The sequence below is a fragment of the Leptodactylus fuscus genome, chromosome 2 (genome assembly GCF_031893055.1).
Source record: "Leptodactylus fuscus isolate aLepFus1 chromosome 2, aLepFus1.hap2, whole genome shotgun sequence".
Classification (NCBI taxonomy): domain Eukaryota; kingdom Metazoa; phylum Chordata; class Amphibia; order Anura; family Leptodactylidae; genus Leptodactylus; species Leptodactylus fuscus.
Window position 1 is genome coordinate 219,379,156 of NC_134266.1, and position 16,503 is coordinate 219,395,658.

Genomic DNA, 16,503 nt, shown 5'->3' on the forward strand with positions numbered 1-16,503 from the left:
AAGTGCACAGCTTGCCTCATGGTAACCTACTTCAGAACAGGCATGGCGTTCACACAAGAGGAAATGGACGGTTCTGAAATCCGTAACAGAGCCGCCTTCAGAACAGACAGACTTTGGAGACATTGTGGCAAGCACTGGTATAAATCTGAAAGGATGACTTAATCCAATTCTACAAAAAACATTTATTTAGAAAGAGGGGCTTAAGACTGGTTTTATGCCTGATTTTATTGTTTGTATTTATATATATATTTTTGGTTAAGTAGTCTGGTGTAAATTCCAAAAAGACTTCCCTCAATGTCCATGTTTTGTATTCAATGAGGGTTAGGGGAGGCCTGAATCCATTAGCGCTCTGAGGTCACCCAGCAGAGGCTTTCGTTTTTCGACATTTCATATTTCTTGGGAGAGGGGAAAGAGGCGAAAAAAAAAAAAAAATGCAGACACTAAAAAATAAAACTGGCAGGTCGAAGTCAAACACCTCCAATAAAGGCGTTCTCCTCATTCTGTGCCTTCATTATCGTCAGCAGTGGCCTGTTCAGCGGTCTTTGAAGCCTGTAAAGAATAATGTACAACATTTTAGCATCATTAGGGCTGCATTTAAAGGCATTTTCTACTGAATATAACCAAGGGCACTACAGTGACAGACATCATACATCAGTTATCTATAACAATATACAGCTGAGGGAGTAGAAATAAAACATAACTTTTATTTTTTAATATATTAAAATTGTGCCCATTATAGCATAAAATATTCCAATAGGGAGATTCACTAACCAGTAAAGAGATTAGGTAGATATGGCTTCTATCTCTTTGATCAAGTGAAACTCTCCCCTTTATCTTTCCAATTGGCAGGAAAAAATAGATAAGTATTCCATTTGTTCAGCAGGACTTGGAGGAGCAAGAGTTAATATGCAGCATTAGCTCCCAACAGTACTCAGAGGTCTGACCAGGTAATGATATAGCCAGTATACAATGGATAAGCAGCAGTCCTATCTATCCTCTGGTTCAATTTAAATGTATTGTAAGTCCCTGAACTATTACATGGAGAAAAAACTATTTCCTAATACCCTCTGAGGATATTAGGAAATAGTTTTTTTCTCCATGTAATAGTTCAGGGACTTACAATACATTTAAATTGAACCAGAGGATAGATAGGACTGCTGCTTATCCGTTGTATACTGGCTATATCATTACCTGGTCAGACCTCTGAGTACTGTTGGGAGCTAATGCTGCATATTAACTCTTGCTCCTCCAAGTCCTGCTGAACAAATGGAATACTTATCTATTTTTTCCTGCCAATTGGAAAGATAAAGGGGAGAGTTTCACTTGATCAAAGAGATAGAAGCCATATCTACCTAATCTCTTTACTGGTTAGTGAATCTCCCTATTGGAATATTTTATGCTATAATGGGCACAATTTTAATATATTAAAAAATAAAAGTTATGTTTTATTTCTACTCCCTCAGCTGTATATACAAAATATTTTGAGTAGAATACCCGTCAGTGAATTGATCTTCGTTATCTATAACAAGTTTGTAGATTTGGAGAACAACTTTGAAGCAATATACAAATAAGTTCATTTACGAACTTTCCCCAAGCTGCCATTTTGGATACTAAACCACCACTCAGATCCTTATTGACTGGGGGTTTAGGCCCCACTTTACGGAAATGCAGCTTTTTTTGTTGCAGATTTTGCTGCGTTTTTTTGAGCCAAAGCCAAAAGTGGATTGAGCAGAAGGGAGAAGTATGAGAGTTTCCTATATATTTCCATTCCTTTTGTATCATACTTGGCTTTGGCTCAAAAAAAAAAAAAAACCGCAACAAGAAAAAGCTGCAATTCCGCAATGTGGGGCCTTAGAGCACAAAATAACACTGTTTTATGGCTGAGGCCCCATGTTGTGGAAACAGACATGATCCATGGCAGATTTTAAAAATAGATCCCCAACTTCTCTGAACAACTGCATAAGTGCCAGGACCACCCGAGGATTCAGATGAAACTCATTGGTCTAATGTCTAGGTTGTTTTTTTATTTCCCCTCAACATATCCCCGGTCCATAAGGACCTGTGGGTAGTTTTGTTGAAGCCATGGTGGATAACTGATAACATTTAAGGCTGAAAAAATACTACCTAGTACTTAAGACATACATACTTAAGCATTTTAGCATTAACATGTAGAAGTACGTGCTATCACAAATTCAAAAAAGTTATTGGTGCCGAGTTATTAGGTATAGAGAGCATGTGGAATAACATATTTGAGCACCTACCTTCTTTTTCTTCTTTTTCTGGGTTTTCCGACTGGCTGAACTTTGAAGTAGTGCCTAAGTTAAACAGAACAAGAAAACATAAGTTTGTACTTCCATGAAATGCAGAATACCTAGTATATGGCAAATCAACATCATCTATTTTCGAGGCATTAAAGGCTTCACATTAATTCACATTTACTGGAGAAACCACAGAGTGTAATCTTTGCATATTGCTAGGAAACTCAACAAAACATTACTCAGAAATCCCTATCTTGGGTAGTAAAATAAACTTTGGACAACCTTTGAGCAAGGAGAATCAGTGAAAAGCTAAGCTGACCATAAATTTAAGGCAGTATTACATGGGCTTGGCATTAGGTAAAATATCAAGAATTATCATTACTTCGGTTTTACGGCGTTCACTGTGCAGCCAAAAATGACATGTCCCCTGTATTCTTTGTTTCGTTACGATTCCAGGGATACCAAATTTTAACCCCTTTAAAAAAAATTCCAAAACGGTGGTAATTTTTTTTTTTTCTAAAAGTCGCCATATTCTGACAGCCGTAACTTTTTTTTATACGTCCGTGTACAGGGATGCACAGGGCGTCTTTTTTTTTGTGGGGCCGGGTGTAGTTTTTAGTTCTACTATTTTCGGGAAATGCTATTGCTTTGATCACTTTTTATTCAAATTTTTATCAGAATCAAAACAGTGAAAAAACGGCAGTTTGGCACTTTTGACTATTTTTCCCGCTACGCCGTTTACCGTACAGGAAAAATATTTTTATAGATTTGTAGAGCGGGCGATTTTGGACACAAGGATACCTAATGTGTATGTTTCACAGTATTTAACTACTTTTATATGTGTTCTATGGAAAGGGGGGAGATTTGAATTTTTAATACTTTAAAAAAAAATTTTTTTGCATTTATTAGACCACCTAGGGGTCTTAAACCCCAGGGGGTCTGATTACTAATGCAATGCATTACAATGCTAATGCATTGCAAAGTATCGGCACTTCTATTGCAGGCTATGTAGCATAGCCTGCTGTAGAAGCAATGTAATGACAAGCCAGGGAGCCTTGACAAGGCTCCCAGCTGTCATATTAACATGATGCCAGCCCCGGAGCTTACTCCAGGTGCCGGCGATCCCAGGAAAATGGCAGCGCCCACGTGCCGCCGGGAAAATGGAGCCTCGGTCAGCTTTGACAGAGGTGCCAGAAGAGTTAATGCCTCCGATCGGTCCGGAGACCGATTGGAGACATTAGCGCCGGTTGTCTACTGCGTAAAGCAGTAGATACCCGGCGGCTGCCCAGCTCCCGGGCGGTCGCCATAGTTACGCACCACGGTTTTACCGCTAAGTGGGCATGGGATTCGCATTTACGTCCTGTGGGGCCCCAGGCCTTTAGTGGTTCCCCCCTCTGCAGGTAACTTGCATAAGTCTCTGAGCTGGTGCATGGAGGCTAGCAGCCATACTGCACAGGCAGAGTACAGGAGAATCCGCTCCATAACTGTGTGTCATACACTTAAACCCAGAATAATGCATGCTATATGGAATCACTACCCTGTATTGATGAAAGTAAAGTGCTTTGGCTGCATTAGAAAGCTCCTATTCTGTTCAAGCATCAAACTATGTCTGTCTTCTCTAATACTTCCTACTCCTACCTCCCTTTCTACTCTCCTTAGACCTCTATAGACATGAGTCAAGTACTAACCTTCAGCTCTGTATCTTGCACCTCGAGTTCAGATTTATACACATCTGGATCAAAAGGGCCACTGGTTATCCTCATGGGGCCGTTGGGCATCAAGAGAACTGTGAACTTGAATTGTGCAACGTATTCTCCTGAAAACAGTGAAGGAGACTGCATGAAGTTCAGTGCAACAAACAAGGAACACATTTAAGACATATGAAAGGCGTCAAAATTATATTTCTGCTGCCCCATGATAAGAGTTCTGGTCATAACACTTCAGGCCTCGGAGGAAACTGGATTTTCATACATGCATAAAACCTTAAACTACTTACCTTCCTTTTCATATAGCACATTAAAAGGCTGGAGAAGTTCATGCTTGGCGCACTCCACAACACCCATTCTAGCCTTTTTCTCATCTTCAAAAGCCCTACAGAAAAAAAATATCTATCAATTTTATGCCTATTCATTTAACTGAAAAAGACTGGTAAGTACTACCGCGACGTCATTCTCATGTATGTTACTTTATAGCTAGGGGGATTAAACACATTTTAGAGGTTTGTGTCCAAACGTAAAAACACTGCAACTTCATACCTCAGAGTGAATGGCATGGCACCAAAACGTCTCTCTACTTCACTGAAAAAGGCACGGGAGGTTTTCATTTTCAGACCATACTGCTTTGTTGGGTCCCTTTTGTAAATGGTTGTCCTCTGTCCAGCATCCCTTGCCTAATTTCAACAGCAACCAAAAACACAAGTTAGTTACTGCACAGGAATGGTACAGGAGACAATGTTTTGCCATAAGCTACAATGTACTCACCTTTCCTTCTCCGGTGCTGATAAGAACATCAACCGCGTAAACCTCATGGACCTCAAACTCTGCCTTTTCATGGTCCTTCCTACAATAAGAAAGTTGCTATAAACTCTTCAAAGGAATTAGGAAGGGTTCATGTTTGTAGTTTTCCACTCCGTTATAGGAGCAGAAAACTTAAAATGACAGAGCAGAACAGACATGACTGACCCCAACCGTGACCAATGGACCCCCAATGACAGAATTTAGTTATTCACTATTTTGTAGCAAATATGACAATCTGTGACAGAGGCACCTATGCATGCCTTAATACATAGAATCTAAATGTGCACCAAAAACCCAACAGGGTATAGTAAATACATAAGCCTTTGTAAGTACAGAAGAAACTTACTTTTGCTGGTCAGTTGGGTTCTGAATAATGGTCTTCTCTCCATCAATTACATGCTGCTTCAACTGATGAGAAAGCATCCCTGAGTGGAGGAAAAGTAAAACTAGGCTTTAGAGAAAGAACTAGAGGGGTTTAGTGAGAAACTCATTAAATGGTATCTGAAAACGTGCCAGGAGTCAGGCCCTCTGATCCAATACTGATGACCTATCATAAAAGAAGTCAATCTGAAAATCTCAGAAAACCCCTAATCTATACACTGGAGAGAAAACCAGTTGAGTCTCAGGATGTACCCATTTTTTTTTTTAAACTACCTTTTTATGTTAAACATAGTATGGGGTTTATTTGCAGAAGTCACCCCATTTAAGATCAAAGACCATATTACATTAGAAGAGCACTCCCTCTATAGATAACACCACTGACAAGCATTACATCTTATTTACTCCTCCACTCTGAACAAAACATGCCTAGAGAGATTGCCCATAGACATCGATAAGTGAGCTCTAGTCTATTGCTACCCATGATAGTGCTGTATAGAGCAGAGGAGAAGCGGAATCAAGATGGCAGCCCCCATAATCATGTACAGAAGATAGAACAAAAATTTACATTAAAAAAAAATTGAGGAGACATTCCTTTTTAATGTGATAAGAACAGGGCCTTGTACAGACGGTCACAATGAGGACAATCACACAAAACATTAGGAAATATTTCTTACCTTCAATGGGTGTACAGTTAAAAGATGGTGAAATCTTGTTCCATGCTTCAGTCACCTGTGTGTTCTAAAGGTGAAATATATGTATCATTAGACTCTACAGAAGCTAAGGTAGGGTCTATCAGATTCTCACAAATCACTAACTATGTAGGAGCCTTTAAAAAGAACAGAAGCATACTACAAGACTAATATTTTTTTCTCTAGCCCCATCATTCATTACCATTTATTGCCGTTAGTTTCAGCACCCAATATGCCCATGGCCGGCTCCCGTGTCTGCCCATCTGAGAGAGCCCAATTAGAATATTGGGTGTCAACACTGACAGCAATTGCTCAAAAATTGTGAGCAACAAAGAAAAAACTCCAACTGTGCCGGAATCAGCGGAGCAAAGCCTGCTGAAAGATGCAAACAGTTGGGAGTTTTTGGTGGTGGTCAGAGGTCCTCTAAGAGGTGGAATATCTATAGTTGTCTTATAGGTTTTTTGAAATGCACCCAGATACCACCAGTCAATGCAGAAATGTAACATAGTAGTTGGTTCTCTATAATAATAGATGGAACTATTGTTCTCACCTGGTTTCCTGGCTTTACAAGACGGAGAGCTGCCTCTGCGCACAGGTGTGCAGCCTTGATAACATCGGCCTTACGGCCAGTAACTGGTGAATCCTAAAAGACATTAACAGAAAATTAAGTCCAAAAGAACCAGGAGGACACTGGAGCATTGGGGACAGGTGAGCATTTTTTTTTTTTTAACGACACTTGGCTGATTTAAACGTTAAGGGGGTTGTCCAATTCTCCCTGGACAACCCCTTTAAGGGGCAGATATATTAAGCCCCCTATGCCAGCTTTAGGGGGGTAAAATTGCTAGCCTTGAGAACATGCCTGATTTATTAGGAAGTGTTTGCATCATAAATTAGGAATATTCATAAGGGGCAAAGGACTATCAAGAAGTGCAAAGTGCTAGTCTTGATAAATCCCCCAATAGTGTACAGTATTTATAAAAGGTATGCTTCACTAACTTTTCATAAGCTAAAGTTTACATCTGCCAATACACAAGTCATCTGCCTACAAAATGACTGCGGGACAAATGAAATGCCAACAGCCGGTCACTTCAACAAATGTTCCATAGATCAATAGAAGCAGCAAATATAATAACTTGTTCTAAAAAATAAAGTATATACCGTGTTTCCCCGAAAATAAGAGTGTCTTATATTAAATTGTCACTCTAAATATAGGACCTGTCTTATTTTCGGGGGGTGCCTTATTACAACCGGCAGTCATGCCGGCACTTCCTTAGTGGAGTGTCAGCATGACTGCCGGTTGTAGGTAATGTAGTGTAGGGGAGGGGGGGAAGTTATCATACTTACCTTTCCCTTCTTCCTAGCAGCGCTGGTGCTGCTGTTCGTCCTGGAAGTGGTGAGCGGGGCTTAGCTAGGCTTCGGGTGGCGGGGCTTAGCGGAGCTTTGCAAGCTCCACTTCACTGACACAGCAGCCGTGCTCTGTGCTCCGTGTGCACAGGAAAGTCGGCTGCTGCCTCTTCTGTATGGCAGCTGCTGTCTCTGCCTCTGGGATGAGCTGGGAGAGCTCATCCTACAACAGCAGAGGCAGCAGCCGGCTTTGCTGTGCACACGGAGCTCAGAGCATGGCTGCTGTGTCAGTGAAGTGGAGCTTGCAAAGCTCCGCTAAGCCCCGCCCCCCAAAACCCCGCACACCACTGCCCGGCATGCCTTATTTTCGGGGGATGCCTTATATTAGGCAATTCAACAGAAACCCCCGCATGCCTTACTTTCAGGGGGCGTCATACTTTCGGGGAAACACGGTAGTAATATAATATTTCCTTCTCCACCTCTCCCTGCTAAACTTTTCATTCTTCATTAATGGACAAAAGCTGAGAGAGGAATTCGGTTACATAAAAGTCTACGGAGAGGGGAGTGGAAGGTGGAGAGACACAGACTGCCACACAGTAAGCTTTGTACCCCACTCCAAGTGCTTTATAAACATCAATAAAAGGTCAGAACTTATATAATGATGTAGAAGTTTCTCTTAATTTACACAACGCTGGCTGAAAGGTAACTATTGAAAAAAGAATAATATATATAACAAAACAAAAAACAAACAAACAACCTTTTAGGCAGATCAAAATTGAACGTTTTTATATTTTACAACAGGAAAACATCCATAGTTTAAAGAGGCACGTTTAACTTTGAAAGTTGTTGTATAGAGGAGATGAACAATTGCTCTTACCTTGGAAGCACCAACAATAAAGCTGTGTGCAACATTAGCAATGAAACCATCTACGTGGACTCCTAGGTCACTGTAACAGAATACAACATGATATTTATTCTTCGCATATATTTCTGGAAAACTTATGCATAATGCTAAATGTGGACTGAACACAACCAGATCTGCTAGGTCAACTAATCCCCAAATGATTTGTACCCCCTTCTTCAGGTGCAAATATTGCGCTTAAAAGAATAACAAAGAAGATCTGTCAGCAATCCTGACATGACTTTCCGCTAAAACTTATAATCTCCGTAAAGCAACAATGCTGGATCATCCCTTCTTTATTCATATGGGCAATTCATGAATGAGCCATTATACTGAAAAGCTATTACCACCAAATAGAGTGACGTTTTGACCTTAACAAGGGTCTTTTGTTGAGTTAAGGATGAAATGCTAAACTGGTGAATAATACTCTACAGCTTTTCTTTTCCCCCAATGCTGTGTGGCTTATTAAGACAAACTTGACACTGGGTGCACCAATGGCCTCCATGTATATAGACTGTGGTTGTGCAGATCTTGGGATTTTTTTTCTTTTTTTAAAGGCAACTAGGTCAGCAATGACAACACTTTAAATCAGTGGAAGTCAATAAAACCTTGTGCGTACAAGATCTCAGCTTCTCAGCACTCACAATTCTAGTGACCCATTTTAATGCTAGGTAATATTTTGTAGACCCTAAAACCCCTTCAAGTTTGACCATTCCGATCATACAGTCCAAGCTGCAGGCCACATATTATACATTTATAGGAAACAAGTCAATATAACTGTTTGTTTTGATAAGGGAAGGGATATTGTTTTCTTTACAGTTAATTTAGAAAGAAGTATTAAAGATGGGGGGGTAGGAACAGGTACTTACATCTTTACTAGATCACCGTTTTTTAGGAGGTAATCTTGGTCGCTCTTCAGAGGGGAGAAGTGACACACAGTGTTATTAACAGATATACTGGTTGGAAAGGCAATACCTGTAATAAAGAAAATAGAAGTTTATTTAACATTCATAGTCAATGTGGCGTAGCATATTCACTGCGGCAACATGCATAGATCAAAGTGTAGTGAATTCTAGGATAGGTCAACAGAGTTGCCATCATACTGGAATTACACATTATGACCGTAGCAAGTAAACTTTACTGCAGCGTGCACTTTTAGGATATATGAAGGTATGTTATGGTTGTTTTAACAGACAGCAGATGGGCCAATTTCTTTCCACGACCCCCTTCACTGAAGTCAATTGTTGCTTTAAAAGCACAGACAGAACATGGGTACCATTACATTTTTTCAAGCAGCTGCCCATGTATAGTCATGTGCAGGTCTTATACACAAAGGCTCTGATACAATACAGAATGAACAATGTAAAGCACATATCTAAAACTCCCACTGACCTTTCTTCATTTCTTTCTCTTTTTTGAAAATCTTGCCAGTTTCCTCCATGATCATAGCATCTCCCTTTTCACACAGGCTGAGGATAGAAGCTTCCGCAGTGGCTGTCTCCACAAGCGTACGCAGGACCCCTGCAACAGACAAAGGCAGAAAATGAATCAGCCTGAAAAGCTTTTATTTACCGCCGCGACGGTGTTCTCTGAGAGTGGGCTAAGTAATATTTATTGCACGTTCTACTTCTCACGTGGCAGACTCAAACCAAGCTGAATTATTCCTCTATAAAAGGAGTCATTTCAGCTGGTGGAGAATATTTATGTAGGTGATAATTAACTCATTGGAAGTCAGTTTGGTTTGGTTTTTTTTTTACAGCAGGTAACGTGGTCAAAGGAAGTTGGCAACTGTGGTTTTATTTAGTATATATAGGCTGCAGTCCCAGGTGCTTTTGCAGATATTGTGACCATACAACATGACAAGTGTATTATGTTATATATCTATCTAATTGTCTTGTTGCAAAGATCTTAAACACAATACTTCATTTGGTATAAAATACCAACTGCAACTGTACCATGTTCTTGAACACCTACGCTCAGCACATGGGAAACGGTTACTACAGGTCACATATATGATGATTTACCTACGCCACACAGACTTCTACATTTTTATGCAAAGTTTATGGAAATAAGACTGTGTTCACACTAGTGTCACGACGTCTATTTAAAACCGTCACCAATAGCTCCCTTTAAATTTAATAGGTCCACTGGGGTACTTTTTTTTTTTTTTTCCTCACTGCAGGGACAATGGAGCACATTGACCTATTCTTATCAAAAGTTCTGGAAGGTTTGAAGGAAACCCCAGAGGTTCTCCATGCAGCTATGACAACAATAGTGAGAGCATTAAGGGGAATTTGTCAGCTTATTAAAGAGGACCTTTCACCACTTTTGGGCACATGCAGTGTTATATACTGCCAGAAAGCCGACAGTGCGCTGAGTTCAGCGCACTGTCGGCTTTCCCGATCTGTGCCCGGTGTAAAGAGCTTACGGTGCCGGTACCGTAGTGCTCTATGGTCAGAAGGGTGTTTCTGACCATTAGCCAGAGACGTCCTTCTGCCTCGCAGCGCCAATCGCGCTGTGCTGTGGAGCCGGGAGGAACGCCCCCTCCCTCTGCTCACACAGCCCGTCCATAGACGAGTATTATCAAGAGCGGGAGGGGGGCGTTCCTCCCCGCTCCACAGTACAGCGTGATAGGCGCCGCGAGGCAGAAGGACGTCTCTGGCTAATGGTCAGAAACACCCTTCTGACCATAGAGCACTACGGTACCGGCACCGTAAGCTCTTTACACCGGGCACAGATCGGGAAAGCCGACAGTGCGCTGAACTCAGCGCACTGTCGGCTTTCTGGCAGTATATAACACTGCATGTGCCCAAAAGTGGTGAAAGGTCCTCTTTAAGCGTGATGTAACTTACACCTTTCTAGTCCAATATGTGCAAGTATTAGGATAAGGCCCGGTTCACATCTGCGTTTGGTATTCCGTTTGGGGATCCCCAAACGCATTGACAAGCGGTGAGCAATGAAAGCACATGGATCCCATAGACTATAATGGGGTCTGTGTGTTTTCCGCATGAGTCATGCAGAGAGGAAAGTAGTTCATGAAGTACTTTTCTCTCTGCATGTTCTGTGCGGACACCACACAGGAAAACACACGGACCCCAATATAGTCTATGGGGTCCGTGTGCTTTTGTTGCTCACCGTTCGTCAATGCATTCTGTACCAAAAGTACTTTAGCATAAAGTAGAGAACAAATGGAAGAAAGTATAACTGTAGAATCAAACTTGTCTATTATGGGAAAACACATAGGTCTGCATAGGAGCTGTAGTGGAAAATAAATAAGTAAAAAATACATAGTACACATTACAACAGATTGTAAAGGTGCTTGCTTATTTTAACTGCTGAGCGAATGCAAAAATTGGTTGTGTCCATGTGACTTTAAGAGGGCTAGGATCCATGGGATAAGCTATAGATGTTCGATACATGGCCATGCAGAGATAAGATCAGGACATACTAAGAGAATTCATTCAATGTCACCATCAGCATATCTGCCTAGTCAGCTCTCCACATCAAGTCCTCCTAAATGTGGATCCCGCTGACCATTTTGGATAACCAAATAGAAATTGGGAACCCTAGAGATTACTCCCTTAAGCTACCAGACCGTATCTGAATAGTTAGAAAAAACTCTTTAAGGAAGGGGGATGGGGTGTTCACACTTGCGCCTGTGTCCGCCTGCCAGGTCTCCGTCCTCAGAGAAACTGCATAGCAGATGACTTGCCGGCGGTCAGTTTTAAAACCCATTCATTTGAATTGGTTTTTAAAGCAAACCGCCAGTGTCCGTATGCAGCCTCCTCACGGGAAACAATTTTTGTTTTTTGGCTGGACACAAAGCAGGCATGCAGGACTTTGTTTCCATGCAAATAAAAAGCCCAAAAAACGGTTTCACAGCAGTGAGGCTGCATACGGACACTAGCGGTTTGCTTAAAAAAAAAAAAAACCATTGAAATAAATGTGTTTTTAAAATGACCGCCAACAAGCCATCACCAAGCTGTTTTTCCTGGTTTTTCGGAAAAATCACAAAGGACGGAAAGAGGCGCTAGTGTGAACGTCCCCTTACAATGTGGCCAGCTTTTAGTAGATGCATATAAGAGAACATTAATTTCCAATGTTGTTCATTAAAGGGGTTTTCTGCCCAGTAGAAAAGTGAATATCGTATCAATCCCATTCCGACACTTCCTGAGTAGTAGGTCAGCGTCGTGACAATTTAAGACTAAGAGGGGACCCTGGAAACATAATATGACAGAGGCAGGAGATCAAAGTGTTTTTTTTTTAAAAAAAAGTGTGAAATCTGAATTCAAGAAACTGATCTTGGAGCCAGTGTTACCCATCACCTCTGGACACTGTGGTAGTATCCAAAGATGTACACGACACTGTAAGAGTATCTCCTGGCAGGTAGATCTTACCACTCCTTTATACCTGGCAAACCTGCTTGCTCATTGAAACAGAGCATGCGTGCTTATCTTGCCCATGTAATGCACTAGTCAGGCAACAGAAGCACTGCTTTAGCTTCCCGTAGATAATAACCACCACACCCGCTGTCTGAGGACTCAATACCAGCTGGAAGCTTTGTTTGTCCTTTACACCTCCTTGAGATTAGAACACATTCAGACATGTTTTATGAACAGGCTGGAAATGAGGAGCACAATCCTAGTCCATCACTAAGTCCAGACACTGCTATAGCAGCTCCCATGGTCAGTGCAATGGGTAGCCCTTACCTTCCCTGAACTATAAGGTAGGTAGGTAGGTAGGTAGGTAGATAGATAGATAGAGGACAAAAATGAGATGGCTAAACTGATGCACTGATAACCAGTGGGGGTGAGGCACGAATCGTTCAGCACCAAATGTTTCTGTCACCAATTTTAGGCTAGGGCTTCGTTGACCTATGTCATGCAACAAAAATGTCATTGTAACTATATGGTGTCACATTGCAACTGCAACAGTCTCAATAAAACCAAACCTGTTGGACTTTGGTTACATTCAACTTTTTTTTTTTTTTTTTTAACCATGCAACACATCTGTGACTTGACTGTTTTTGTAGCCAAGTCACAAATCTAAAACAGCTTGGAACTTAATGTCATGTGATAAGCTGCGCAAGCATGTTGTGTTACATGACTCGATGCCGTGTATCTTAATGGTGTTGTCCAGGGGGGATTACAGTACTTGAGCAGGAGGCCAGGAAATTTGAAACACCTAGCAAAAAATAAAAAAAGTCATAGGGGCAACACGGTGGCTCCGGGGTTAGCACTGTAGCCTTGCAGAGCTGGAGTCCTGGATCGAATCCTGCCAAGGACAACATCTGCAAGGAGTTTGTTTGTTCTCACTGTTTGCGTGGATATCCTCCCATACGCCAGAGACATACTGATTGGGGGGCAGAGTACGTTGTGAGCCCTATATGGGGCTCAATCTACATAAAAAAAATAAAATACACACTCACCTGTCAATCATTGGTCACAGGATAGGAACCAGTGATGTCAGCAGTCACGTGCCCAGGACTTCCGCCAACATAAGCCTTAAGAACATGCTGCACTGGACAGGGGACACCAAAGAAGAGCAAGCAACTTCCCTGGCCTCATGCCTAAGTATTGTAGTTCCTGGACATTACCCTTAACCTTAGGGCCACTAAATTACCCACATGTTCTTATGCAGCTATACAAGTTTAGGTCAATATCAAAGGTGACTGTTACTGTAGTATTTATAAGATATATATATATATATATATATATATATATATATATATATATATATTTAATTGAAGATGAGACTCAGACGCATCAGTGGCTTTTACATCATGACATGGGGCAGTATACATCACTTGACTGAGCAACAGGCCCATTCACAATGAAGACAAGTGTACTGTCCATAAGTTCTTCTGTACAATGTGAGTGCTTTGAAGGTGGTGGTGGTGGTGGTGGGGGGGTCCAAGACTCTTCTCCAGCAAGTTATTGATTCTCTACAACCTGCACCAACTGATTTGTTAATATTGGCATGTTTGGGACTCTAAACCAAAGCTTGCATAAGGACGTGCAGGTGGCTTAGTATCCCCAAACATGACGACAGGTTTCCTTTCATTTTAAAGGGGTTGGTCCAGGTTTTGAAGCCATTTCCTATGTTCAGGCTAGAGGATTACAAGCTAATCAGTGGGATCTTGACTGGGGTACTGTTTTCCCATCCAATGGAGCAGCAAGCTGAGCATGTGCATCATCACCCCACTATCTATGAGGCAGCAAGTACAGTGCTCCACTACCCCAGCAATGCCATAGAGAATAACTGGAGCACCATCATAGGAAAAATCATTAATATGTACCTCACAGAAGACCCCATTAAGAAGAGTCTGCTGCTATGGTCAAACAATAAATGGATGTTGACCTAACCCACTGATTTCAGTGGAACCAGCTAAACATTTGATGTGTATATAGCAATCCCAAATCCATCTACCCCTCAGAGAATATGGGAGCAGCTTGTCCACCTATCCCCATTAGAGCACATGCATGCTCAGCATGGATCTGTGTATGTGGGTGGAGAGAGAACTAGATGTTAGTCAGCAACTTACTAAAGTGTATGGCCAGAGGATGACTAATGGACAGAGCGGCATTTGGGCATCTATGGCAAGTAAATTCTTAACCATTAATGCCCTGCAAGTGGTGCAATGTCATGGACTTTATAGGGGCACAAGCTTCTTGCCAACGTATAGTCTGACTATGATAACATGTAGAACACCGTATACACCTGGGGTATACATGGTGCCAGAACTGTATCAACTAAACAGGATTATGGAGGAATCAAGAGAAAGTGGCCTGCAGATACTCTTCTTATATGTATGACTGACAACAGCAGGAGGGTCAAGTTATAACTGACAAACTCCAATGAGTAAATGTGATGGACAATGCGCTCACATGTAAAGCCTCCTGGTGACCTTAGCTCCCCATATAGGTCAGCACTATGGAGAGGAGGACATGCTGCCGCCATACATTACATGGTCACCCGCTGACTGTTATAGAAAGGACTTCATAGTGAATATGACCTGAATAGACTACAAGGCAGTGGAGGGGGAGGGCCTGGCTACTACAACCTGATAAGATGTCAGACCTACAAGCATGGCAGAAAGAAAGAATTCGGGACATGGTGAAAAACAAAAAAATTCTGCTGTGATCTCAGCAAAGGTGACTCGAGGGGTTGATTTATCTACAGTAAGAACTAAAGCATCAGTCACACTGAGGCGCTCTTGCGGCTTGTGCAATGCCGGCTGCTAACTTTTAGAACAGGCTCATGTGCCGAGCTATGGCGGCGGCGGCCCCAGAGACACCCCCTGAGCACAGGGACAACTCTGGGCCGAGGAGAGCACATGGACTCCTGAGGAGACGCCGAGCCCGCCAGAAGGAGGGAGGGAAAACGGCGGTCACCTTAGAATACCGCGGGCCTGGCAGACACGTGGGTGCCCGGGAGATGTACGGGTGCCGGGCAGGCACATGGCAGGCGGGACACGTGCGAGCCCCTTCCCCCACTCTCGTTTAGCCTATACCGGCGGCTAGTACGCAGCAGCTTACCGGGCTTAGACTCTCCTAGAGCTGCGCCCACCTCCCCCCCGGGTCCCGGCCAGGTGCTAGCCGGCATTTATAGCCTGACACCCAGAGCCCGGCAAAGCCACTTCCCCCCCTGCCGACAGCCGGACACTTACTGTTGGCGATGTCGCCCCCCATTTTATACTTGGTGACGACCAGATCCTCCGCGATCGTCTGTTCTTGCTGCTCATCGTCACCCGACATTTTGGCGTCCAACGGTCTCCCTTCTGCACAGGCGTGCGGCGGACACAGAGAGAGCGAGGGCTCAGGAGGCGGGAGCACACCGCAGGCGTGGGGTTGAGGGTCAGCCGCAGAGCACTTCGGGAGTTGTAGTCTGCAGCCGGTCTGTTGCGATGACGTGCGGGAGAGCTGGGCGCCCTCTATGGGAACCGTCCATATCCGCCCGTAAAGCATGCCGGGAGCTGTAGTCCTGTTGTGCCGGCACTATACAGTATCAGTGTGCTCCGCGCCCGTGAGGGGGCAGTATTGTGTGAGGGCCGTTATTATGAGCGTAGAGCACAGGACATATATAGCGATATACTGTGTGGTCCAGTGCAGGTCTTGAATAGGCTTCAGCCCAGGTGTAGATCATAGACTCATTACTGAGCCATAAAAGCCTGCACTTCATGGCAAATCCTGGGCGTGAGAGGAAGTGACTGGGGCTGGCCTGGAAGAGTGGAGAAACCTAACGGCATGCTAGGCTCTACCTGCTCAGGAGGCTGAGGGCCCTTGGAGTCCAGGGGCCACTTCTTAGGGCCCTTTTCAACTCTGTGGTAACATCAGCCATCTTCTTCAGAGTGGCCTGCGGGGGGAGTAACCTATCAGCCAGGGGATAGAAATAGACTTGACAGGCTGGTTAGA

General features: G+C 42.9%; 1 protein-coding gene across 1 annotated transcript; it reads right to left on the reverse strand.

Moving 5' to 3' along the window:
• Positions 1-236: 236 nt before the first annotated feature.
• Positions 237-15,942, reverse strand: PA2G4 (proliferation-associated 2G4). The gene is made up of 13 exons (XM_075265674.1): positions 15,759-15,942; positions 9,482-9,610; positions 8,959-9,064; positions 8,066-8,135; positions 6,395-6,487; positions 5,830-5,893; positions 5,121-5,199; positions 4,739-4,817; positions 4,514-4,647; positions 4,255-4,349; positions 3,947-4,074; positions 2,262-2,315; positions 237-549 (listed from the first exon to the last, which is right to left on the reverse strand). Exons 1-13 carry the CDS (start codon positions 15,844-15,846, stop codon positions 496-498), a joined length of 1,173 nt encoding a protein of 390 aa, XP_075121775.1. The 5' UTR covers positions 15,847-15,942; the 3' UTR covers positions 237-495.
• Positions 15,943-16,503: the final 561 nt, after the last annotated feature.

Excerpts from the sequence above, each read along its gene's own strand:
- PA2G4 (XM_075265674.1), bottom strand. The coding sequence starts at position 15,846 with ATGTCGGGTGACGATGAGCAGCAAGAACAGACGATCGCGGAGGATCTG. Across the intron at positions 6,488-8,065 it reads TTATTGTTGGTGCTTCCAAG|GATTCACCAGTTACTGGCCG; the intron begins GTAAGAGCAATT and ends AATGTCTTTTAG. Across the intron at positions 5,200-5,829 it reads TAACTGTACACCCATTGAAG|GGATGCTTTCTCATCAGTTG; the intron begins GTAAGAAATATT and ends TCCTCCACTCAG.